General features: G+C 39.6%; 1 protein-coding gene across 1 annotated transcript; it reads left to right on the top strand.

Annotated features, from left to right (window-relative positions):
* Positions 1 to 1,411: 1,411 nt before the first annotated feature.
* On the top strand, positions 1,412 to 25,395 carry CIMIP7 (ciliary microtubule inner protein 7; the record flags this gene model as incomplete). The annotated part of the gene is made up of 4 exons (XM_081319083.1): positions 1,412 to 1,438; positions 8,259 to 8,372; positions 23,262 to 23,339; positions 24,895 to 25,395. The coding sequence occupies 4 exons, from the start codon at positions 1,412 to 1,414 to the stop codon at positions 25,393 to 25,395; spliced, it is 720 nt and encodes a 239-aa protein (XP_081175209.1).
* Between the last annotated feature and the right edge of the window lie 1,701 nt (positions 25,396 to 27,096).

Here is a 27,096-nt window from a genome sequence, read left to right as displayed (position 1 = left end):
CAAAAAGACAGTAAATATCATCTGTTAAGATTTAGCTCTCCACATTGTTAGTCAACAGCAAATTTTATTGTAGAGCTAGTCCTGGTTGCTCTTTTTTAAAACAGTAATTTGATCTACAGAAAGTGGATGTAGTCATTGATAAAGACTTCAGGTCACCATAATAAATAAAACTTATGGAATAAAACCTTTTTTAAATAAAACCTGTTAAATCTGTAGGATTAGATTAGACCAGTGTTTCTCAAACCTTTTGCTCTTAGGACCAAACCACTTCATACTTTTAATTTTTAAAAAAAAAATCCCCAAAGAGTTTTTGTTCTATGAGTTATATTTATTGAAATTTACTGTATTAAAAACTAAAACATGCATCTGCTGCTGCTTATTTATTTATTGAAACATATAAATAATAATGCACTAGATATTCACAAAATATTTTTCATTAAGAATCCTTTTTAAAAAATAATAATTAAGAAGAGTGACACTGTTTTATATTTTTGCAAATATCTTCACTATGGCAAATTCTGGCAACCCAGAGATGGTGTTTCAGATCACACTTTAAGAAACACTGGGTTAGACTACTTTATTCTAGTTAACTGGGATTGGGAACTTGTTTGTAAACATTTCTGATTTTCCTACCCTATTTTGCTATTCTTCCAACTCACAGCCAAGGTTTTTTTTTTATTTCTTTTGCATTACAGATATAGTGACCCTATGTCCTTTATTAAAAAAGACAGTCCATTATGGTAAGAAAACTATCTTTTGGATTCATTATTTTTTCAAAACCTGTTTTAACTTTTATTCTGATCCTCCATGCTTCCTATATAAATGGTACTATTTCGTGCACAATGTATCACATTCATGAGAAAAATATGGAAATGGATTTTTTTAAAAATACCTTTACACATACTGTTTGATTGTACATATACAGTATTTATTAGAATATGCATTTCTGTAAAGTTTTTCCTGGTTTTGCTCTTGAATTTTCCATTGCAAAGCAAACTATAAATATAAACAATTGAACAATTATCCTTATGAACCTTTTTCAGATTTGTCCCCTTTTTAGATTTGTCTATTATTTCTGAGAAAATATCTCACTATAACTATAGACCCCACATGTGAGTCTATCATCACACTCACACAACTGTGGGTGGATACACACACCTGCGGCAAAGAACTAATAGCAGGTAAGTGTTTACATTCCAAGATAAGTTCTTCCAAGATGAAAAGACTCCCAGGCGCCACTGAATGTCTTGGCCTTGTTAGAACAATCTAACTGCTTTCCTCATAGAATGGTTGCTTAGCAACTATATAAACATGGAGGATTCTAGGCCCCATCACAGTCAGCTTCAGGTGACTGCTGTAAAAGCAGAAGGGACTGGCTGCTTTTAGGAGGCTCCCCTCAAACTGTGAGGGGATGCCAAGTCCTGTTGTAGGGACATGGGTAAGCTCAACTGTTGTGATGAGTGTGGCTTGTGGTTATAGGTAGGGCCCCATCAGCAACGCTTTCTACTTTTGAAAGAGTAAAGAAGTGTCTGCAAATATCCCCCCTTGATCTGGAAACTCTTTGCCTTAAAAACTGAGGCAAAGAAATGCTATTACTGGATCTGACCAGCCTCAGTTTCACCCTTAAGAGACCCCAGAATTGCAAGGTCCAAAATTCAACAGCCAAAGGAGGTTTTCTTTTTCTGTCCATAGAGAAGGTAGCTGGGTAGCTGTGTTAAGCTTCAGAGGGACCTGATGCACAGATTTGGTATATTAAAATTATATACCCTCTTAAAATTACAAAGGGACAGCAACGTTTTCCCTGCCTGCCATGGTGAGCTATGCTCCCCCCTCAAAGAAACCTTAGGGTGAAAAAAGTTACTAAAGAGAATATTTCATCCATGTTATTGCTTCTTCAGTTGAGAATTGAATCTTTGCCTGTTGTATCACGAATAAAGCTTTGTACATTAGTGTCACTGAACCAGGGCACAAAAGTGCCTAAGGGATGACATGACTTGCCTGTTGAGGTTAATTTGGTCTTGCAGCAGATCAACCCAGATCTGAATGACAGAGATGAGGTCAGCTAGGTGACCTACTTCCACTTCTCCCCCCAATAATTAAATTGTAGCCTTGTTTATATTGTGGGATGGTAAGGGATGATTTTAGGCTGATGTTTCTCTGCAGAAGAGGACAGAAACGACGAGAGTTAGTTTGATCCAAACCCTTACAATGATCTCTGTACTGGATCAATCCTGAGCTAGGATCCTATGAATTTGCACTTTTTCCCCCTATTTCTGCTGCTGCCTCCCTCCCCACAGTCTCACTGCTGACCCTTCTCTTTTCCTCAAAAGAAAATGATTAGGGAATAAGCCCTGTTGTTGCCTGGCAACCACAGCATGTTCATCTCAGGCAGAAAACAGGAGCCGACTTAGGCCAATGATAAAAATGACAATTGCCCTCCCCCATAACTGTACATGGTCTACCTGTTTTCACTAATGTATATAACTGTATTGCAAATTTCCACCAAACCTCACTCCTCCGTTCTTTAAATTATAACAATTCTCCAGGCTGTTACGGTGGATGTTTCGGCTGATCAGACAGCTAGGAATTCTCATCTGACCATTTAGAAGGCTACCAGATATTTCTTTTTCTTGATTCCTGATTTCTTAACCTTCGTTTTCCATTAGACCTGAAATTCTTTTCCCTCTTTAAGATTTTGAGCAACTGAATACGCCACCAAGTAAGTGCTGTATAGGAAGATTGCTGCTGTAATGTATCCCAAGGAAGAAGTGAAAGATGAATGACAGAACAGGCAAATATGGATCTTACACAATCATTTTACCATACTAGCCACTGAGCCCTTAACTTTTAATTTTGGGGCTACTACTTAAGGATAATATGTTTCATTTTAATAGTAATTTTATTAAAAATTACAAAGATAAAAAACTAATGCAAACTAAAAAAAGAATAAAAAGAAGAAATGGAAAATGAAAAAATAGAAAAACAGAAAATGCTGAAAAAAAGACTATACAAAAGAAATTTATTTATTTATTTATTTATTTTAATCCCATTTATATCCCACCCTTCTCCGAAGACTCAGGGCGGCTTACAATCTAAAGCACAATGTGCTTAGCAATAGCCTTCATTCTATGTATATGCCTGCTTATTAGGGCTTTCGCCCCCCCCAAGCGGCATTATTACAAAGTCAGCTTATTGCCCCCAACAATCTGGGTCCTATAAAGAAATGACTTCCCCATTCTTTATAATTACAAATAATTTTAGTAACTTAGCACCTTCTTTTAACATATAACAAGTGATTTCTTCTTCCTTTATCTCAACTCTTATCTATAAACAGATCCTTAGTGCCTCATCATTCAGTCCTGATCAGCAAAAGTCCATTAAGGGTTACCAAATTTAATAGCAGACTGTATCTATTTTAAGCTTGATCAGATAAACTAACTTTATATTCCTTATTTTTAACAATCTTGGTCATAAGTTCCTTCAAATAATGTCCTAGAACTTAATTTCTTTTATTTTTTTATTTATTCCTTCTCACAAAATTCTTCAATGTTTCAACAAGACTATTTTGAAAATCTAATATATGAAAATTAGCTCACTCTCTTGGTTTGTTATTTCTACAATATATCCATTTTAATTATTATTTTTTTGCATGTTCAGTGTGGCATCTTTTTCCAAGTCATTCTTGTAGCCTGTTATTTTCAAATCTACTTTCAGATCAGCCTCAATCTTGTCATAGAAAACTTGTTCCTCTTTCATAACATCTTTTAAACACAGTCTTCAAGCACAGTCTTTAGAGTGTATTCTATAGACTGTACACACTCTATAGAGACAGACACCCTTAAAATTAATTTCTAGGTCCATTGTTCAAAAATATACTTTAGTGTGTCCAATGTTCATTCTCTGTTAGTACAGAATCCTTGACTTAAGATCATTGGAGCTTGGAATTTCCAATGTAAGTCACGATGGTTGAAAGTTAAAGCAACCATGTGACTGATCCGATTTACAACTTTTTTGTGGTGGTTCTTAAGTGAATGCAGCAATAGTTAAAGAAACACAGCAGTAGTTAAGTGAATAAAGTGGTGATTAAGCATTAAAGGTAACGTAAAGGTTCCCCCACACATGCGTCCTAGTCGTTTCCAACTCTAGGGGCCGGTGCTCATCTCTGTTTCAAAGCCGAAGAGCCAGCGTTTGTCTGAGGACGTCTCCGTGGTCATGTGGCCGGCATGACTAGACACCAAAGGTGCACAGAACGCTGTTACCTTCCCACCGTAGTGGTCCCTATTTTTCTACTTGCATTTTTTACGTGCTTTCGAACTGCTAGGTTGGCAGAAGGATCAAGCATTATAGGTCATTAATTCCTATGGGTGCTTTTTTGCCAGAAACTTGACTAAAAGACTAGAAACTGCCCAAAATATAATAAATTGTGGTCACATTACTGTGGATCATGCAACTGGCCATAACAGTGAGCCAGTTGCCAAGTGTCCAAAATGCTGTTGTGTGATGGGGGTAGGGGTGTAGTTGCTGCATTTAGAATTCAGGAACTGAATTGTAAGCAGCATTTGAGGGGGGTTTTCCATTATAACTTCAATAGTTGCTAAGCAACCAGTTGTTAAACAAGAAGTACCTGTAAGTCAAATTTCTCCTTTAATTGTAATCTTTAGTTCCTCTGGCTCACTCTAGTGCCCAACTGTCAAAAGTCTCATCCTATCATGTTCTTTTTAGAGAATTCAAAACAACTTTTTCCCATGGGAAGGATTCTTATAAGTAATTCCAAAATTTTATTTCAAATCCATCTGGACTCTTAATCTGTTTGCAACTTTCCAAAATCAAAGTTCTAATCAACCTTTTGCTGTTTATTTCAAAATAATGTTTTGTCATCCTTAAATTTGTATTGTTTTGCTAAGGTATAAAGGAAACTCACACCTTTATTGTTTAATTCAAAGATTTCTAAAGCTGAACAGTAATTGACAAGCAATTTTCAAGTGATTATAAAGGTATGTGAACCCAGTGACCTTTCAAAGATGCCAACCATGGTTTGAGCAAGAAAGATGGTATGTTTCAGACTATGTGACAAGAGGCTTTCATTAGAAACAACTGGACAACCAGTGTGTCATGTTTCCGAATAATGAGACAGTTCAAAGAACATTCCAGCATTGTTTATTCTAAAAAGTCTATAATAATGAGAACAAAGCATCGGCACTCATGGATAAATGCCAAAATCTGAATTTTCCTCCCCTGAACACATTGTATCAAACACAATTCCCCCCCTTAATTTAACATCATAAAACACATTCTCTAAGTAGTTTAACGTGCAAAGCTTCTCTTCCGTTTTATTTCGAGCCATTCTTTAACTTATTAAAAAAACAACCGGGATAGCATTCTCCTCACCCCCTACAGCTTCATTTTTCAAAAGCAGAACAGTTTAAAGAGAAAGGCTGCCTCTTATATTGTCAAGGCAAAAATGTCCAATGTTTGCAGTGTTGACAGTGATTTCAGAGATATTTTTTATTCATCTATTGAGTTCTTTCTAGGGACCTGGGACAGACAGATACTGTTGTTTGATTATTATTATTATTTCTGAATTCCAGAAAAATATTCTTAAATCTTAGCTATCCTCCATTGGGTCCAGATTTTGCAGTGAAGCAGCATGCTTAAATAAGACCCATACAATTATAGTTTCGCCTTTTCTAGCAAATCTTCAATGAAAGCAACCCATTTCCAAATTTTGTTCATCTGTAGAGAATTTTCCTAATGTTTTCTGAAAATTTCTTTCACAACACTTGATAAATATTATAAACAGTCTTTTTTTTTAAATAAAGAGCACACTTAGCCGTACTTATGCATTATGTCGTACTGTCTTATACTTGTCCATTTGCAGCTTCTGTGTCCTGCACTAGTGTTTGGAAACTCTTGGCAGTGTCTAGGCAGTAACAGAGTAACCCTCTTTTCAACTAAAAAAAATGTCTTTAGTGTCTCTTGCAATGCTTTAAACGTTAACACATTTAATATGCACTTTAATCCATTTGGTGAGACGTCTCTGGATATTATCAGTCATCCAGGTCCTAGTTGTCTCAAAGGTGCTTTTTCAAAAGGCAACTGGACTGTTTTTCTTTCCTCAAGGAAAGCACCCTTGAGACACTTGATCAGATGTACAGAATATTGTTCTGAGACAGAGAAGTACAGACATGTTTAAAGGTAAAAGGTAAAGTTTCCCCCGCACATGCGTGCTAGTCGTTTCCGACTCTAGGGGCCGGTGCTCATCTCCGTTTCAAAGCCGAAGAGCCAGCGCTTGTCCGAGGACGTCTCCGTGGTCATGTGGCCGGCATGACTAGACGCCAAAGGCACACGGAACGCTGTCACCTTCCCACCGGAGTGGTCCCTATTTTTCTACTTGCATTTTTACGTGCTTTCAAACTGCTAGGTTGGCAGAAGCTGGGACGAGTAACAGGCGCTCACTCTGTTATGCGGCACTCGGGATTCGACCCGCCAAACTGCCGACCTTCTGATCGACAAGCTCAGCGTCCTAACCCACTGAGCCACCGCGTCCCTGATACAGACATGTTTAGAGTGGAACAAAAGTAGGAGAAATAAATGGAAGAAGTACACTCCCTGAATGTTATGTTTAGACAATGGCTGTTCACAAAAGATTTGTTAGGCATAATATCTTGCCCTGATCAATTAATATTTAAATCGATTTAAGTACGGTTTTTAAAAATTAAAAGTTCTGGCTCAAATGGCATTATGAAATTGGGTTTTTTTTGTAAATTCTTTGCACAATCATTTTCAGCGAGGTCTGTGATAGACTCTCCTTGTTGTTGTTGTTAGCTGCAAAGTTGTGTCCGGCCCATCGCGACCCCATGGACAACGTTCCTCCAGGCCTTCCTGTCCTCTACCATCTTCTGGAGTCCATTTAAGCTCACGCCTACTGCTTCAGTGACTCCATCCAGCCACCTCATTCTCTGTCGTCCCCTCCTTCTCTTGCCCTCAACCTTTGCCAGCATTAGGCTCTTTTCCTGTGAGTCCTTCCTTCTCATTAGGTGGCCAAAGTATTTGAAGACTCTCCTAGGAATTGATTTTTGGATATAATGTGTTTTGTGTCTGTGCTTTTATGTAAGAATTAGCCAGTTTGTCCAATGTAAAGTGTAATGCTAACAGAAGATTGCACATGCCACATTCAAAAGCATGTAGTTACGTGATTCCACAGTGTTGTGGGACATGGCAGTAGGTTTTTAGAACAGAGCAAGAATAGATATAGAGGAATTCAGGTCTGCTGCCAAGCTTGGTTCATGTATTGTAATACAGGGAAATGGCCTGTTATTATAAGTATATAAGTATATATTATAAGTAATAAATCTTTCAAATTTGGTATCCCAAACTAAAGCGTTGACCTTTGAGCAAAGAAATTTCAAAGATTAACTTCACTATGAAATATCTGTGTTAAAATGCGTTAAGAGATTCAGCACCATGTCTCTTTGTGGCCTAAGCTGTAACTAACTGTTGTCAAAATCTTTCAGCCAAGACATTATTGTGAACCAAGCAGCCATCAGTGGAGAATAGCTAGTATTCATGAGAGACTCCTGAACAGGGAGATTAAATTCAGGTTGAATGTAATGGTTTAATGGTTGGCTTTGGAAACTGTCTTGATTTCTCCAAATACAGGTAATCCTCGAGTTACAATCACAATGAACTCTGCCCATCGTGTCACAACTGCCCATTACCACGTGATGGTGGTAAAAATGTATCAAGTCATGCGACTGACCCTATTTTACGACCATTTTTGTCGTGGTCATTAAGTGAACATTAAGTGTCAATTAAGCAAACCACGGTTCATGTGATCATGGGATGCTGCAAATAGCCATAAATAGGCCTGGTGGCCAAAGCACCTGATGTGCAGTCACGTGACCATAACGGGTGGGGGGGGGAGAGAGACGACTGGAACTTTGAACCTGAGTCATAAGTGTCCCACAGATAGGCCCGCTGGAACTTCGAACAGTCACTAACCAACCAGTCGTAAGTCGAGGACCACCTGTAACTTTTTTTTTTGCCCGGTTCTTTGCCCCTGTCTGAAGAGCAACTTTTCTGATCAAACCTAAAAGTAATAACAAATCCTTTAAAATTCTTTCTCTCATTGTCAAAGACAAAATTGCAACCTCCCCGGGTTTTATAGTATCAAGCTAACCAGAAAGTTTGGAGCATCTGTGCGATCCATATTGCCCAGTTATTAATGAGGGAACTCTCTCTTGCTTATCTCCCTTTAGCACGCCAATGGTTTCTATGGCAACCACAGAAGCAGATGCAGGAGTGACTTCAACCAGGAGTATCGTAAAGCAGCCCGTCCACAACCTCCCGATATCTTTCTGAAGAGGATGAAGGTGAGTGGTTGGGTCTTTCTGCTCGCTCTCTCACAGAGCTGACGGAGAAGGTGAGGGAAGGTTGCACAAAGACTTCATCACACCTTTCTGACATTTAGTAGGTGCAGGTAGTCCTCGACGTACAGCAGTTCGTTTAGTGACTGTTCAAAGTTATGACAGCACTGAAAAAAGTGACTTATGACCATTTTTCACACTTACGACTGTGGCAGCAGCATCCCCATGGTCACATGATTTACATTTGGATGCTTGACAACTGGTTTATATTTATGACAGTTGCAGTGTCCCGGGCTCACGGGATCTCCTTTTGCAACCTTCTGATAAGCAAAGACAATGGGGAAGCCAAATTCCATGTTATTAATTTAACAACATCAGTGATTCACTTAAGAAATGTGGCAAGAAAAGTCATAAAACGGGACAAAATTCACAACAAATTTCTCCCTTAACAACAAAAATTTTGGACTCAATTGTGGTCATACATTGAGGACAATCTGTACTAATAAAGCTGGGGTCTTCAAACTTGGCCCTTTTATGACTTGTGGACTTCAACTCCCAGAATACCTCAGCCAGTGTGAGGAATCTTCTGATCTCTAGTAACAGCTTGGTTTTGCTCAGAAACAAAAAATGCATACACTGGTAGTCTGCCCCAGCGTAAGCTCTGAGCAGATAGAAAAATCCTACAGTTCTGGACTTTGGAACTTTTCTCTACTTGATTGTTCTTGTTGTTGTTAGTTGCGAAGTCGTGTCCAACCCATTGCGACCCCATGGGCAACATTTAAGCTCACGCCTACTGCTTCAGTGACTCCATCCAGCCACCTCATTCTCTGTCTTCTCTTGCCCTCCATCTTTCCCAGCATTAGGCTCTTCTCCAGTGAGTCCTTCCTTCTCATTAGGTGGCCAAAGTATTTGAGTTTCACCTTCAACATCTGGCCTTCTAAAGAGCAGTCAGGGTTGATCTCCTCTAGGACTGACCGGTTTGATCTCCTTGCAGTCCAAGGGACTCGCAGGAGTCTTCTCCAGCACCATAGTTCAAAGGCCTCAATTCTTTGGCGCTCAGCCTTTCTTATGGTCCAACTTTCACAGCCGTACGTTGCAACTGGGAAGACCATAGCCTTGACTATATGCACTTTTGTTGGCAGGGTGATGTCTTTGCTTTTTAGTGTGCTGTCTAGATTTGCCATGGCTTTTCTCCCCAGGAGCAAGCGTCTTTTAATTTCTTGGCTGCTTTCCCCATCTGCAGTGATCTTGGAGCCCAGGAAAATAAAATCTGTCACTACCTCCATTTCTTCCCCATCTATTTGCCAGGAATTGAGAGGGACGGATGCCATGATCTTAGAGCACAGTTATTCAAATCCGACATCCATCTTCAACGCCTGCTATAAAAAACCCTACTTTTTAAATGTGGCACTGTTTGTTTTTCTCTTGTGATTATTTTTTCTTTCTCTTTCCAGCCCTTGTTTTGCTCTTAGCTAAAGTTCAAAGCCTAAAAAAAATGGTAAATCTCCTGATATAATATGCTGGAGATGTTTATTCAAATATGAGTGCGATCATGAATAGCAGTAAACTCTATATCTAAAAATAGCCTAGCTGCCAGGTTGCTACACAGCACAGGTCTGTTTCTTATCCCACACCCCTGGGCTAGCTGTTAGACATAGTTTAGTGGTCTTCAGGAAGAGAGCTAAACATAGGTTGACTGACAGCCCAATTGACAGGTCACAGGTGTGGCAGATGAGCTCAAAGAGCTTTGTCTTGCTTTAGTCTTTGTCTCCACTATGTGTGTACTCGTCAGTCAGTGTGGGATGAACTGGAAGGAGTTATTGATAAATGCTGCAAGCTGAAGTATTGAAAGCAAGTGGCTGTGGCTGGTAGCATCTGGAAATAATCCAGAGGATACACCAGATAGTGTTGGCAGAAATTAAATGGCACTTCCTCAAATAATAAAACAAATAGAGAATACAGCCCTGGAAAACTCCAAAGCATCATCATCATCAACAACAACAATAAATCAAAAACTCTATGATGCAAAGAGAGTTGGAAGTTGGTACCTTTTTCTTTTCCCTCTTTACACTATTTTTTTTCCTTTTCCCTCCCCCTCGTAGTTTTCTTATTACTTCTTTGAATTTCTCTTTGTATTTTATAGTTTGATAGATCAATAAAACTATTATTAAAAAAGAGACTTTATGATGCAGGCTTTTGGGACAGAATCAGATGCAGAGAGCTGCAGAATTTGGCTCTTTTCCCAATTTAAATCAATTGGAGTTCCTGTCTTTTTTATTTAAAAAAAAAGATGGTTCTACTACTCTTTCAAAAGACCACTGAAGACATCCTTAACAACACGTCTAGGATTCCTTCAGAAGAGTATTAAACCCAATTCTGAAAAGAATCTCCATAATATCCAGTCTCTCTGACAACCCAAGTTAAAATAGCCATGAGGGATAATGCCAATGATTGGAATGGCATGCTTGTAGCACCACAAGTAGTAGGTAGGAAGTAGACAAATACCAACCCTGGACATTGGGGAATAGCATGAATGACTGCACTGGAATAATTGTATTTTTTATGTTTAGATTATCTATCTGTCTATCTATTATTTCCCCCCCCTCTCTTCTGTATATTATCTATCTATCTATCTATCTATCTATCTATCTATCTATCTATCTATCTATCTATCTATCTATCTATCTATCTATCTATCTATCTATCTATCTATCAAGCAATGAGTGTGTAGAAACTGTGAGAAAACTACATCTCTGCAATTTGGCAATTTGACTTGCAATTTCAACAGTACAACTTTCCATGATGCCGAAGGCTGTAAAAAGACATTCAGAAACATAATGCAGGCCATAAATTATCCATCTTTGACTTTTGAAAACAGCAGATTCTATGCCCTTACCAATCTAGGCACTTTGCAATCAAGTCCGCAACTTGTAAGATAATTGGAATATATCTTTTATAAAGTTTTATTGTGATTCTAATTCTATTCTCCCTTCATAAATGACAGCATAACTGACTGAAAGAATTGAATCCCTGCCAGCATTATGATTGCCACAGCAGAGGCATCTGGTTGAAATCACAATGACATTACATACTGTACATCACAAGATCATCATGAAAAAAATATCAAAACAAATTATTTCCATCAGTTGTTTTATGATGCAAATGATGCAGTAGGTAAGCCGTATCATTTGCACAATGTTGTCATGACTTGCAAAGTGTTATTCCCCATCTTCACTCCTTAGAAATCCAGAAAGGATGCAAAGTTTGGCAAGAAGGCACTTAGTTTATTATTATTTATTTGTTTGTTTGTTTATATTATTTGTTTGTTTCCCATTTTGCTGCAAGGAAACTCTTGAATGCATTACCTGAGTGCAAAGGAGGAGAGAAAGGAATTATATTTGTACACTCCAGGATAAAAGTCTTAATTCATTACTTGTCAAAATCTAATCTATAAACCAGGGGTGAGCAGAAACTGCAACTATTGTGGAGGGCTGAACCAATAGGGCTATGAAGGGATGTAGGCAGGCACGCATGCACATATGTAAAGTGGGGGGGAAAAGTCATCACCTTCAAAATAAAAGCAATCCACCTGAGCTGGACAGGGACAGCCAAAGGGTCAGATGTGGCCCAGGGGCTGTAAAATGCCCAGGTCTGCTTTAAACTGAAAGAATTACATCACAGCAATATGTTAAAATTTAAAGCAAGTTTCTAATGAGAAAATGATTGTTAGAAAGTATAATTTTGCTAATTATTTTCCTCTTGCTGCTCTAAGGGCTTCTATGCTGAAAAGAAAAGTTTAAACCAGGGGTCTTCAAACTTGCCCTTTTATGACTTGTGAACTTCAACTCCCAGAATTCCTCAGCCAGCGTGCCTGGCTGAGGAATTCTGGGAGTTGAAGTACACAAGTCATAAAAGGGCCAAGTTTGAAGACCCCTGGTTTAAATATATCCTTAAATATATTATGTAAATAAATTCTCTTGCAGACCTTTCCTTACCCAAACTAGGTAACATCATCAGTGCTATTCTCCTCTATCAAATACCAAATATTCCTCTATCAAGTAATCTCTTCTGTCAAAATCAAATTCTAAAGGCATTAAGATAAGATTAGTGGGAATTCGCCTTCTTGCCGTTATCTGCTTATGAGAAAGATACTCAATCGATTGCAGGCAGCTCATTTCAGCTTCAGGAAAGCCCGGATAAAAAAGTTCTGTTCTTGCTTATATGAATTCTGCCTGCTGGCATTTGAGATAGCAGTTCAGCTGTATTTAATTGCCTGGGCCACAGTCTTACCTTGAATATTGTGCCGTTAGATTCCTGCCACCTCATTTGAGCAACGATAGCATTTGTTCCTTGCACAGCTGGCCTTTGGCTTACGACCACAACTGAGCCCAAAGTTTCTGTTGCTAAGCGAGACAGTTGTTAAGTGAGTTTTGCCCCATTTTATGATCTTTCTTGTCCCGTTTTAAGTGAATCACTGCACCGGTTAAATTAATAGCACCGTTATAAAGTGAATCCAGCTTCCCCATTGACACTGCTTGTCAAAAGGCTGCAAAAGGTGATCGCCAGACTCTGGGACACAGCAGCAGTCAGTTGCCAAGTATCTGAATTTTGATCATGTGATCATGGGGATTCTGCCGAGGTTGCAAGTATGAAAATGGTCAGAAGCCACTTTTTTCAGTGATGTTGTAACTTCAAACCGTCACTAAGCGATCTGTTGTTCAGTCAAGGACTACCTGTACCAGATAATGGGAACCGTCTCCTAATTCTCTTTTTAGACCCACAGCAGTTTTGACAGTAGGTACAATCTGTTGGGTGTATCTCTCTCCCCAGGCCTGGATTTCTGTCATCTTGTTACAGAAGTGGGAAACAGAGCATCAATGCACCACAACTAGGCAGCACAAACTTAGGTAGCAGCAAAGAGCTAATGTTTTCTGTATCTCTTTGCCACCAGCCCAGTTGTCTGGATTTTTGCGGTTCAGACCTGGTAAGTCTAATTGAACATCATATTGTGATAGCAGATTTAGCTCACGCAACTCTGCATCTGCCTTAGTTAGATAATCTCTGATCCTTTCAATTTGCTGGAGAGAGTTCACACTGCTGATTTTCTAATCTAAACGTTGGTTCTTATTTATTTCATGCAACGGAAAAATGGTAAAGCCTGATGTGTACCAGTGGGGTTCTCACGTAATTCTGGAGTTGAGGGGAGATGCAACAGATAGGGATTACAGACACTTTGTGTTTATTTAAAGTAGTAGATTATTCTTTTCTTGTTCCTACAGCAATTCCGCATGACAAATTGCACGGGCTAAAAATTCCTGCTTTTAACAGAGGAGAATATTTGTAGTCACGGTTGAACTGTGCAGCCCTTGGTGCTGAGCTTGGATGTTTGCTTGCAGATGTTTTTCATTACCTGACTAGGTAACATCATTAGTACTAGTGAGTGTGGGCTTTGCTTTTTATTTATAAACAGTAGCTTGCCCCACCAGTGTTGATAAGGATGTGGTTTTCTCCTTGGTAATTCCTTGATAGTTGGTTATTGCTTTCTGCCTCATTGTTTGTCTGGTGCTAATCTCTTATTCTGGTGTTTTTTGTTTCCTTCCTAACTTTTGCATTGTCTCCTTTGTGTGTGTAAACGTGATTTATCCCTATATGTCTGTTGATAGCTGATCTGTCTGAATGCCAAGTTTCCAGGAACTCTCTAGTGCTTTTGGATTTAGCTGGGTCTAGGATGTTCATAGTTTCCCAGTTGAAACTATGGTTCAGTCTGTCCATGTGCTAGGAGATTAATGAGCTTTCATCACATCTTCTATTAGTTGATGTTCATGGATGCACTCTCGTTTTTTACTTGTCTGTCTTACATAGTGGGCATTACAGTCCTTTACACTATATGTGTCAAGCAATAACATTCGATGTTAGCAGCATTGACATCAGCCCATACGTCGGAAACTTGACAATATGCTGTAGTAGTTGACTCCTGGTTTTGCTTCTTGAGCTACTCGGTCTTTTAGTTTACTTAAGATGCTTTGGAAGGTTTTAGTTGATTTGTGCGCTGTGGTGATGCTGTATTGTTGTAATAGTTTTGTTGGTTGTTTCTGTCTTTGATGGATGGCACTGTTGTCCTTTTCATTGTCTGTGTTGGTTGTGCTATAACGGGTTGAGGGGTCAAGTTTTTTTTTATAAAATGTGGGTTTCAATTTTATTGGAAGATGTTATATAGGTGGTCTGTGTCCTTCTGATGTTTTAGCTAGATTCAGTGCATTTAAACATAGCTGAATAATATTCTCATGCTAGTGAGATGGGCAGCATATAGATTAAATAAAAAATATAGTGTGTTGAGGATGTTGTTAATAGCTTCATGTGTCTTCTTTAGTTGTTCCTTTTTTATTATGACAAAGATGTTATCTACATACCAAATCCATAATTTAAATTGTATGTGTGGAAGTACTATAATTTCTAGATGCTGCCTTATAGTCTCTGCTATGAGTCACAAGGATGTGACTGGTGTTCCTCTGATTTGTTGGTATATGCGTCCATCAAACTGAAAGTAAATAGTGAAGCAGAGGTTGATGAGGTCCATGACTGTGGCTATCTTGATCTTACTGTATTTGGCCTGGTTGGATATTATGTAGTATTGCTGCCACAGATTCTTTTACTAAATAATAATAATAACAACAACAACAATAACGTTGGAAGGAACCTTGGAGGTCATTTAGTCCAACCCCCTGCTCAGGCAGGAAACCCTATACCATTTTGCAGACCAATGGCTTTCCAGTCTCTTCTTAAAAACCTCCAGTGTTGGAGCATTCACAGCTTCTGGAGGCAGGTTGTTCCACCGGTTAATTGTTCTGACTGTCAGGAAGTTTCTCCTTAGTTCTAGGTTGCTTCTCTCCTTGATTAGTTTCCATCCGTTGCTTCTTGTCCTGCCTTTGGGCGCTTTGGAGAATAGTTTGACTCCCTTTTCTTTGTGGGAGCCCCTGAGATATTGGAACACTACTGTCATGTCATCTGTAGCCAGGCTCCAGAAAGTTGCACAATTATAAAGGCACTAAAATACATTTTAGAACATTTTAATGGCTGAAATTTCTTGAGAGGTTTTGGGGAGGAAGGTTAACAGTGTTTCGGTGTTGTTTAAGAGCATCATTTTGCTAATTCCTGCCCTAAATCATAACGTAGCTTACTTGGCTTTCCTTTCGTTATTGTTAAGTGTGAACCTAGCCAGGTTTTTTTGTAAATCTAGACTGATAGCAAGGGTGAGGACCTTGAACACCTTGGGGCTTCATGTAGCTTTACATTTAAAGTATTTGAATTTTTTTTTCCCCAGTTGTAATATAATCTCTAAAATGAGCTGAACATTTTTTCAGCCTTCCAAAAATTGTAAGTACATCTGCAATCATCCAAAAGTTACACTCCTGGGCTTTCTATGGCTCACTCAACAAATCATATTTAATTGGAATTAGGTCTATACATGACAAGCGAACACAGTTTTGCTCAAAAACGGAATGGTTTGACAGCACCCACTACGGAGGAACGGTCGGTGAAGATGATGGAATGTGCATAGGTGGCTAAATTAACTTTTTCCATTATAGAAAAAAACAATGCCTACATTTACGGCTGACTGGACACCCTTTACTGATTTTTTTTTTTTTGCATAAAACAGAAAAAAATGCAGTTCTCATTTATGATTAGAAAAAAAAACACCTGGATAATAGAAAAGAATGTTTGTAATCCTAGCAAGAGATAACTTTGATGTTTTGGTCGCCACAATATAAAAAAGATGTTCAGACTCTGGAAAGAGTGCAGAGAAGAGCACCGGAGGCTAAAACATATAAAGAATGGTTGCTGGAATTGGATTTGTCAGGTCTAGCGAAAAGAAGGACTGGGGTGACATGATAGCAGTCCAATAACTGAGAGGCTGCCACAAAGAAGAGGGGGGGTCATCCTATTCTCCAAAGCACCTGAAAGCAGGACAAGAAGCAACGGATGGAAACTACCCAAAGAGAGAAGCAACCTAGAACTAAGGAGAAAATTTCTGACAGCCAGAACAATCAACCAATGGAACAACCTGCCTTTACACTTTTTTGAAGATGGCGGACGTGTTGGGCTGAGCTCCGTGAGCTCCGGCTGTTGGGCGTCCCTTCGGAGCCCCTCAGGGGTCTTTTTGGGCCCGCTGGGTAGGGGATGTGGATTGTTAAATCCATGAAGCTGAATTTATGAGGCAAATAAGGAGGTAGTTTTGCTATTTGCCTGTTCCATCTGCGTGTTGCCTTTTCCATTGCCTCTCGTCTTCCGCGGTGTTGCTGGGCTCGGCTTTTTCGGCCTGCCGGTTCCATTTTCTATTGTTTTTACTGTGGGCAATAATTTAATTCTTTTTTAACTTTTGTATTTTTGTAGTTTTATGATATGCCCTGTTCACCGCCCTGAGTCCTTCGGGAGAAGGGCGGTATAAAAATTTAATAAAACCTAAAACCTAAACCTAGTAGTTGTGGGTGCTTCATCACTGGAGGCTTTTAAGAAGAGACTGGACAGCCATTTGTCTGAAATTCTGTAGAGTCTCCTGTTTGAACAGAGAGTTGGACTAGAAGACCTCCCAAGGTCCCTTCCAACTCTGTATTCTATACTTTTTAAAAATATATATTTTATTGGTTTTTTTACAATAGCAATCTTTAGTGCTTAGTAAAGCGCGTGTTGTCTGGGTTCGTATATTTAAAAACAATAATGATTAATTTCCATAATTCCATACTCGATGTATTAATAATATATTTCCTTGATCTTCTCTTCTTCCAGTGCTATTCTCCTGTGTTTTATACTTACATTTGCCGCAGAGGAAATTGGGAGTTTCTTCTTTCTATTTCTTTTTTTTCCCTTTTCTTTCCTTCTGTTACTTTCCTTCTTCATTAGTTTTGGTAAAGTAGTTTGGTGTACAGTATTAGTTTGTGTAGAGCAGACATGTCAAACACAAGGCCCGGGGGCCGTATCCGGCCCGCGAAGTGGTTTCATGCGGCCCGCGAAGCCATCCTGGAAACAGTGAGGGAACGGCCCCCACTGCCTTGGCCCTGGCCCAGAGACCCTCCTCCTGCCAGAGACCCTCAGATCTGTCCCACTCCTGCCCAGGCCCCCATAGGACCCTTGATGACCCTTGATGCGAACCATGTAGAGCTGGCCACGCCCACCCAGTAGGCCATAGGCACTCTAGCCACGCCCACCCAGTAGGCCACACCCACCCTGGCCACACCCACCCGGCCCCCTGAGGTTAACCACAATGCTGATGCGGCCCTCAATGAAATTGAGTTTGACACCCCTGGTGTAGAGTATTCGTTAAGAATTTAAGACTTTACACACTTTAACAACCAGAGCTGACCACCAAAACATTTACTCAGTTTGAAACCAACGCAGAAGCTACTGCCTAGGTTCCATCTTGTTGACCCTACTGCCTCCTCAGCTCTGACTGATATGCTGAAGAAACTGAAGTTTGCAGATGGCAGCCTTTGCATAGTGTGGGAGTGCACCTTGTAACAGAAAAAGCAACTCCAGGAGAATATAAATTTGACTTTTGGTTGTGTTGGAAGAAAAGTCTTCATCATGGTTCATCCAAGCGGGGAATAAACATGGCAACTGCTTTGGGAAGAAGGTTGTAGTTTATTGCAGGAAAAAAGCCAGATAGCAAGATGGATCCAACAGAAAAAGGACTGACCACGTGTGGGTAGTGGGTTTTTATACCCCCTAGACCAGGGGTCTTCAAACTTGGCACTTTTATGACTTGTGGACTTCAACTCCCAGAATTCCTCAGCCAGCCACGCTGAGGAGGAATTCTGGGAGTTGAAGTCCACAAGTCATAAAAGGCTCAAGTTTGAAGACCCCTGCCCTAGACTCTATTATTTGGAGTGATTTCCTGTTCCTGTGTGGCTACTTCCTGTCACGTATTTCTGTCCTGGGTCCAGGTGGGCCCCTCTAGGAATCTTGCTGGTTGTATGTCCCAGCCCACCTCCCTGGGGCATGTAGATTTTAGATGTCTGAAGTCTTCTTAGCTTCAACCTTCCTGAATGGTTTACATCTGCATTTCTATAGATGGAAACTAGTCAAGGAGAGAAGAAACCTAGAACTAAGGAGAAAATTTCCTGACAGTTAGAACAATTAATTAGTGGAACAATTTGCCTCCAGAAGCTGTGAACGCTCCAACACTGGAGGTTTTTAAGAAGAGACTGGACAGCCATTTGCCTGAAATGGTATAGGGTTTCCTGCCTGAGCAGGGGGTTGGACTAGATGACCTCCAAGGTCCCTTCCAACTTCTTCTTCTTCTTCTTCTTCTTCTTCTTCTTCTTCTTCTTCTTCTTCTTCTTCTTCTTCTTCTTCTTCTTCTTCTTCTTCTTCTTCTTCTTCTTCTTCTTCTTCTTCTTCTTATTATTATTATTATTATTATTATTATTATTATTATTATTATTATTATTATTATTATTATTATTATTTATTGGTTTCTGCTTGGGGGAGGGAGACCTGGGGCTATTAAGAAAAACTGGGCATGCTTTTCTGCCTCTTTAATTTCTTTTTAGGAAATGTATTTTCCTGCCCTTTTAATATTTCCTTCTCTGGGGAGCTGACTTCCCTCAGTTGTCAGTTGGCAAGTGCTTTCCAGCATCAATCACTGGCACAATAAATATTCCCATTGAATAATCATTCCTGCAGCAGGTTGATTAAATTCATCTGCTAACAGAGCATCCTATGAAACTGACAGCACGCAGTGTACCCCCGAGTTTATTATTCAGGGATAGATCAGTTACTGGAAGAGGAAAGATTCTCAGCTCAGTACTAGGCAGAATGCAGGTAGTTCTCAATTTATGACCCTAATGGAGCCTGGAATTTCCGTTAGGTCGTTAGAAGACCCAATTTTATGACTTTTTTTGTAGCAGTCATTAAACAAATGGTGGTCATTTAGTGGATTTATTATTCCTATGGGTGTTTTTTTTGCTGGAAAACAGGTGAAAAGGATGGAAACTGTCAAAAAATACTGTAAATGGCTACAATAGGCCTGAAATGTGGTCAAGTGACTATAGTCTCTTGTCTCTGTCTCTCCCTCTCTCTCTCTTCCCCTCTTTATATTGATTTTGTTTTAAAACTATATCAAACATTGCAAGTAGATTACTAATGTTAAAAAGGGGGAAATGGAAATCCATTAGAAAAGGCTTTTTGTATGTCACGATGGGATTTATGTAGATAATTGCAATGAAATAACCATATGGGAAGTTCACTTGACACTTTTAAGAGAATTTGGCTTTGTAAGTTAATTTATAACATAACATGACATCCATATCATAATGAATTAAATCTTGTTCATTTCTTGATACATGCTTGGAAATCATGGAAACCAACCCCCTCCCCTTTGGTTTCTTTGCAGAATCATGACAATATATTCTACATTTTTAAAAAACGTATTAGAACAAAATTTGAAACGAAAAATATGCCACAAGTGACTCTACGGCTTTGTCAGAATATTAGCAATTTCAGGCCACTGGTCCATCAAATCTGCCTTTTGAGTTTGCTTTTTGTTTTTAAATTTATTTATTATTTTTATATTTTATTGATTTTTATTTTATTTTTTAATTTTTGTTGGATGATGGACTGTGTGTTTATCCCAAGCATGTTTAAACTCAGTTAATGAGGACTGACCCACTATCTCTGCTGGAAGATGGTTCCAAGCTTCCACTACTCTTTTGGTGAAGTAATACTTCCTAACATTACTTTTGAAATTTCTTCCTGTCAATTTGAGATTATTTTAGATTCACAACAATTTTTGGCTAAGTTCACACATCAGTTTTGTTTCATTTTGAATTAGTGTGATGTGTGAAGTTAGGTAACAGTGAAATAGTCAGCAAACCATGGTTTAAATTACTGTATTATAATATTCTGTAGCATAATGTGCAAATCCAGTCTGGAAGATATTTAATAGTTGTTTGAATACTAACAACCTTGTTAATGATTTTGGATCTGAATATAAATCTCCATAATCTGGTTTGTATCGTTTATACTGGCCTGTCACTCAGTGTTAAATATTGTAACTATAATGATTGTTAGGGAAAGAACCCAAAATTTGTATCAATACAATATCTGTTTTCAAACCAGCACCTGGAAATGTTTGTGTAGAACTGGATTTAACTAATTTTAGATGGGCCAGTCATCTTTCAAAGATAACTGGGATATCAAAGTCTGACACTTCTACCTCTCATGTTTATCTATATAAACTGCTGGATGAGGTCTCCACCGGTTCAGGGTTTGATAGCATCAGTATGCTAATGATACCCAGCTTTACTTTCTATCCCGGATACACAAATTAAGCTATCAAGTTGCTGATGCAGTATCTAGAGGCTATTTGGGCCAGGATGGGAAAGAAGAGATTGTGGCTCAATCCTGACACGACTGAGTTACGTGCAACCTGGGGTCCTCCTGGACTCACCCTCACTGCTTGGAGAGTAGGTGGCAGGTATGGCCAGGAGGGCCTTTGCATAGCTACATTTTGTGCACAGTATGTTTGTTTGTTTGTTTATAGATTTAATTTATATGGCCGATCGATTCATACTACTTTGAGTGGCCAACAATAATCAGGAAAGAGAGAGAATAGATAGATAGATAGATAGATAGATAGATAGATAGATAGATAGATAGATAGATAGATGATATAGATAGATGATAGAAGATAGATAGATGATAGAAAATATAGATATATAAGATATAGAGATAGAGATAGATAGATAGATAGATAGATAGATAGATAGATAGATAGATAGATAGATAGATAGATAGATAGATGGATGGATGGATGGATGGATGGATGGATGGATGGATGGATGGATGGATGGATGGACGGATGGACGGATGGACGGATGATAGGGGTAGATAGAAGATAGATAGAAGATAGAAAAGATAGAAAAAAGATATAGATAAATAGAGAGACAGACAGTTAGCCAGATTCACTTAACTGTGTTATTAACTTAACAATTGCAGTGGTTCACTTAACAACTGTGCAAAGAAAAGTCATAAAATGGGACAAAATTCATTTAACAACTGTTTCGCTTAGCAACAAAACTACCTGTACTATTAATGGGGTCTAAAATACAACTGAGAGTGGTCAAATAATCTGTTTCCTGCAGAGCTTTTTCAAATTGTTGCCCAACAACCTTCTCAACAATCTTCCTAAAAAAGGGAAGGTTGCAGATAGGACAAAAAATAATTTGATTTGATCCTTGAAAGCATCTCCTTAAATAATTTAAATTCTCTGAAAGGAAACAATTTCATCATATTTTTTTTTTTGCATTTTGAAGCATAAAAGTTAATTGTCTTGGGAAAAGAATGAGTAAGGCCACATCTGGAATACTGCATCCAGTTTTGGTCACCATGATGTAAAAAAGATGTTGAGGCTCTAGAAAGAGTACAAAGAAGAGCAACAAAGGTGATTGGGGGACTGGAGGCTAAAACATGTAAGGAATGGTTGCTGGAATTGGGTATGTGTAATTTAACGAAGAGAAGGGTGAGGGGTGACGTGATAGCAGTGTTCCAATATCTCAGGGGTTGCCACAAAGCAGAGGGAGTCAAGCTATTCTCCAAAGCACCTGAAAGCAGGACAAGAAGCAACGGATGGAAACTAGTCAAGGAGAGAAGCAACCTAGAACTAAGGAGAAACTTCCTGACAGTCAGAACAATTAACCGGTGGAACAACCTGCCTCCAGAAGCTGTGAATGCTCCAACACTGGAAGTTTTTAAGAAGAGACTGGACAGCCATTTGTCCGAAATGGTATAGGGTTTCCTGCCTGAGCAGGGGGTTGGACTAGATGACCTCCAAGGTCCCTTCCAACTTATTATTATATTAAGTTCACTAGGGGATGTACTAATCAGCTAATCAAAAGATTGCCCATTGGATCAATTACATTAGCTTTTAATGCCTGCAATTTTGTTGCAAATGTTAGGAATTGGTCAAGTATTAGTCACTGATGGTGTTTATGAGCTGTCTCGTTAAGCAGAATTTCATTTCAGGGTATTTGTGTGAGCGTGTTGCCGACAGATATGTATCATGTATTATGAGCAGGTGTTGATTTAAAAAATTCCAGTGTGTTGCAGTTGCTTAGGGAATAGCACACATGATACCTGTAACCTCATTCCTGTTGTCTGCTTCCCTTAAATATTTTAATTGTTCACGATAAAACTACCATGAACTAGTTACTCGTATCTAGTAGCGTTTCCAATATCTAGTAGCTATCATGAACTAATATCTAGTAGCTTTTCCAAAAGGAAGAATACTCTGAGGAAAATTTTAGTCTTGTATTCACCATAACCCATTCCAATTCAGATAATCCTCAACTTCCTTTAGCAACTGTTTGAAGTTACAATGGCACTGAAAAAGTCGCAACTGGTTCTCAGACTTATGACTGTTGCAGGATCCCCAATGTCATGTGGTCAAAATTCAGGCACTTGGCAACCATGTGTCCATCAAGGCTGTAGTGTCCTCAGGGAATGTGATCGCCATTTGTGACTTTCCCAGCCAGCTTCTGGTGAGCAACGTCAATGGGGGGGAGCCAAATTTGCTTAACAACTATGGGATTCACTTAACAACTGCAGTGATACACTTAACTGTCGCAAAAAGGTCCTAAAATTGTGCGCAACTCCCTTAGCAACCACCTTGCTTAGTAACAGAAATTCTAGTCCCAATTGTGCTTATAATTTGAGTGGAGAAGGGAGACATAAAATGGAGGAGGCTGCCTGTATCTCACACAGCCCAAATGAATACCTGCCTTCTTGGTGGCAAACCTGAATGTCTTAATTTTTGCAGGTTGCAGCAGAATGCCATCCCTGAGCAAATATTGTTGGCTGTGTATTTGGCAGGGGACTAATCATGTCTTTTCTTTTTTTAAGGAAACCCCTTCAAAGCACATATTCTCCAAGCATGATAACCGACATGCCTTCCCAGGATCAGCTACCTATTTTGAGCATGTGAGTATATTACAGGGAGAGAGAAGGGGGAAAATTCCAGATATCATGTTTGTCTCCTCATAGAATAGAATAGAATAGAATAGAATAGAATAGAATAGAATAGAATAGAATAGAATAGAATAGAATAGAATAGAATAGAATAGAATAGGAGCTGGATCATCTAGTCCAGCCCCCTGCTCAAGCAGAACTTACACCATCTCATACAAGTGATTGTCTAGTTTTTTCTTAAAAATCTCCAGTGATGGAGCACCCACGATTTCTGGAGGCAAGCTGTTCCACTGGTTAATTGTCCTCACTGTCAGGAAGTTTCTCCTTAATTCCAGGTTGCTTCTCTCTCTGATCAGTTTCCAACCATTGTTCCTTGTCCTCCCCTCTGGTGCTTTAATGAACAACCTGGCCCCCTCTGCCTTGTGGCAGCCCCTCAGATACTGGAACACTGCTATCATGTCTCCCCTATTTCTTCTTTTCTTTAGACTAGCCAAACCCAAGTCCCGCAGCTGTTCTTTGCATGCTTTAGCCTCCAGGCCTTTGATCATCTTAGTTAATCTTCTCTGAATTTTTTTTCCAAACTCTCAACATCTTTTTTGTGATATGGTGACCAAAATTGGCTGCAGTGTTCCAGGTGTGGTCTTACTAGGGCCTTGTAAAGCGGTACTAGTATTTCGCATGATCTTGATTCTATGCCTCTGTTTATACAACCCAGGATTGTATTAGCTTTTTTGGTTGCTGCTGCACACTGCTGGCTCATAGTAACAAAAAGGAAGCAGTACATTTAGTGCTTGGTTATTTCTTAAAAAATTCCCCTGGTCACTAAATTCCCTTCAGCAACTTCTTGGGTTCTTTCAGGAACTGCCATCACCAGTGGGATGTCTTTGTAAAAGCAGCAGCTGAGCTATGTATCTGAGCCTCTTAATTGCTTACGGTTTCAAATTCTCCGCCCATTTGGGGGCAGAAATCAGTAGCTTTGGGGCCAGGATGCTAACGGAACACACTCTATGTGTTTTCCTCTGGGTTGGCTAAGACTACAGGTAGTCCTTGACTTACGACCACAATTAAGCCCAAAAGTTCTGTTGCTAAGCAAGACATTTGTTAAGGGAGTTTCGCCCCATTTTACATCTTTTCTTGCCACAACTGTCAAGTGAATCGCTGCAGTTGTTCAGTTAGTAACACGGCTGTTAAGTGAATCTGGCTTGACCCTTGACTTTGCTGATCAGAAGGTCGCAAGAGGGGACCAGGGAACACTGAGTCAGCTGCCAAGCGGCCGAATTTTGACCACATGACCACGAGGATGCTGCAACTGTGTGGAAAATGGTTCTAAGCCACTTTTTTTCGCTGCCTTTGTAACTTAGGCCACTCAATGAGCTGTTGTAAGTCGAGGACTACCCATAGTTGCCCACCCCTGTTGTAGTAGAGGCTCTTTTCCAACGGTCTCCACAACTTGCTTGATCTTCATCTTTGGTCACTTGTATCCTTTTTTTTAACTTTGGGGTTAAACTGATTGGTCGTCATGTTCCAGCGCTGCAAGTCTGAACGGATCCTCCTTGTTCCACGGCAGGGTTTAGGGAGAAGGAGAATAGAAGGGAGCCTTCCCAACACTCGGAATCTGATTGACTGGGTCCCCTTGAAGGAGGAATTGGAGCGCGATAGGCCCCTTTTCACAAGTTACCAGTGCGATTTCCACTCCGAAGGGAAGGTTCCCCAGCTCTTGATCCAGCACCAGTTGCAAGGGCAGCTCCTCCAACGCATACCCAGCACCACCTACCAACATACCTACCACAGCTACTGTTTGCCTCAGCCCGACCCGAGCATACTCCAGGAGCAGCCGTCGGCCAAGGAGCCCGAACCGAAAGATCCCAAATCTACCGTTCCTGCCTCCTGCGAGCCTAGCACCCTCACCTTCAATGACCTTCTAGCTCCTGCCTCCAGCGAGGCCATGGCAACAGACAACACAACAGCCGCAGAAGCCGTTGTTCCAGCACCTGTTTCTAAGCGTTCTGTGTTTCTTCTTCCACCCCGACTGACAGTTTACGACTGTTTGCACTGGCATAATTGTTGATCGCACATCGGTTAGCTCCCTATTCGTTTGACTGAGGGAAATGAAATGTTCTTTTGTAAATGCTAAAAGTGAGAGAAAAATAAAATCAAATCTTGCTGGACTGCCGAGTATTTGCCACAGTGGAGAATATTATGTAGCTCGCAGTCAAGTTCTGCCAACGTAGAATTATTTGCTATGAACGGCAACAGAAAGGATCCCATCAGTTTTATGTGTTGTGTTTTCTTTAAAATAAAATAAAATAAAATAAAGCACACTTCCTTGGATAATTTTTCTAACAAAGGAAGCGTGCTTTTTTGTTGTTGAAAACCTTTCTGTTCAGCTGCTGAAGTTTATTTGTAGCATATAATGTCATCATCTTGTGTTTGAAAATAAGTAATTGAAATAAAGTTAGGGCAGGGGAACTGGGTAAGGAAAGCATTTAGAAGTAGCAGGCACGAAGAATGAGCATCAGTTTGTGAAAGAAAAAGCGTCTTTCTTCTAGATCTATCATTAGTGACTTCAAAAATGCCTTTTTTTAGATCTGTCAGTAAGAACTTTTAACTTTTCACATGACAACCGAAAGATGGATAATAATCAACACTTGTTAGATTGGATTTTAACTCAGCAACGTCTTGGCTGGAAAATGTCATGTGTTTATAACTTGTGGTATGCATTAAACTTTCATAGGTCACCATTATTTTTGAAGAGCTGGATTATTCTCTCCTTAACAGTATAGTTTGAAACTGGAAATTAAGGAGATACTGTGCAGCAAAATCTTGTTAACTCATGCTTGCGCCATGACAGAAATATACCCAATGCCGAGATCCATATTTATAAGGTATTATTAACAGATGATATGATCTAATCTGGTATGATCTAAGGTTTAATGATTGCTGGCAACAAGTTCATACACTGTTGGGTACGGATTGCGTATAGCCAAAATTGTGTTGTATTTTGAGTGTGGTATTTGGGTCCAAATCCAAATATCGTTAAAAGAAGTGAAACCCAAAATGTGTAGAGACATCAATTTCAAGGTTGGTTGCAAGGTTCAGATGGCCCTTGGTAGCCTGATTTCTAATTTATTTATTTAATTTATATGCCACCCAGCAACTCTAAAGCTTCCTGGTGGGCCACATTTGCATTCTCAATCACAGGTTTCCTAAAATGCAGTTCTAGGAAGCCGTTACATAATGCTGCACATCTTTGCACTTTCAGCATGAAGAACTGAAGGGGGATTTTAAGGGCCTTTGTCCTCTTAAACCTAGATACATTACAAACGTTATCTTGAGGACGTCTTTTTTTCTACTGTGTGCCGGTGATGCTGCCTTTGTTTCACTCCCAGCCTGCATATGGAAAAAAACAAACAGCTTTAGGTTGTCATTATTCTAACAATCTCTAAGGGCAGCCTCAAAATTACCTTGGCTTGAAGTCAAGGAATGGCAGTAACTTGACACTGTTATATAGCAGCCGGGAATAGAGGCCAGACTAAGTATTGGCTATAGGGATAGCAAATTTCACAACAGTAGTTTTCTGCTTACTCAAGACCAGCTATCTCAGTTGAGGGGAGTACCATGACTTCGACATCTTTAGAAGCCTCTCTGTAATTTGGAATTGTGCAACTACAGAATTTTAGAATGGGGGATAGCTTCGTTTGAACATCCTCCTCCAGTAACTGTGGCCCACTTCTGACCTTGCTTGAACGCTCAAGAGTCAGAACTAGAA

Source organism: Vipera berus (assembly GCF_964194415.1).
Source record: "Vipera berus genome assembly, chromosome: 2".
Lineage (NCBI taxonomy): Eukaryota > Metazoa > Chordata > Lepidosauria > Squamata > Viperidae > Vipera > Vipera berus.
This window is presented reverse-complemented; position numbering and strand designations above follow the sequence as displayed.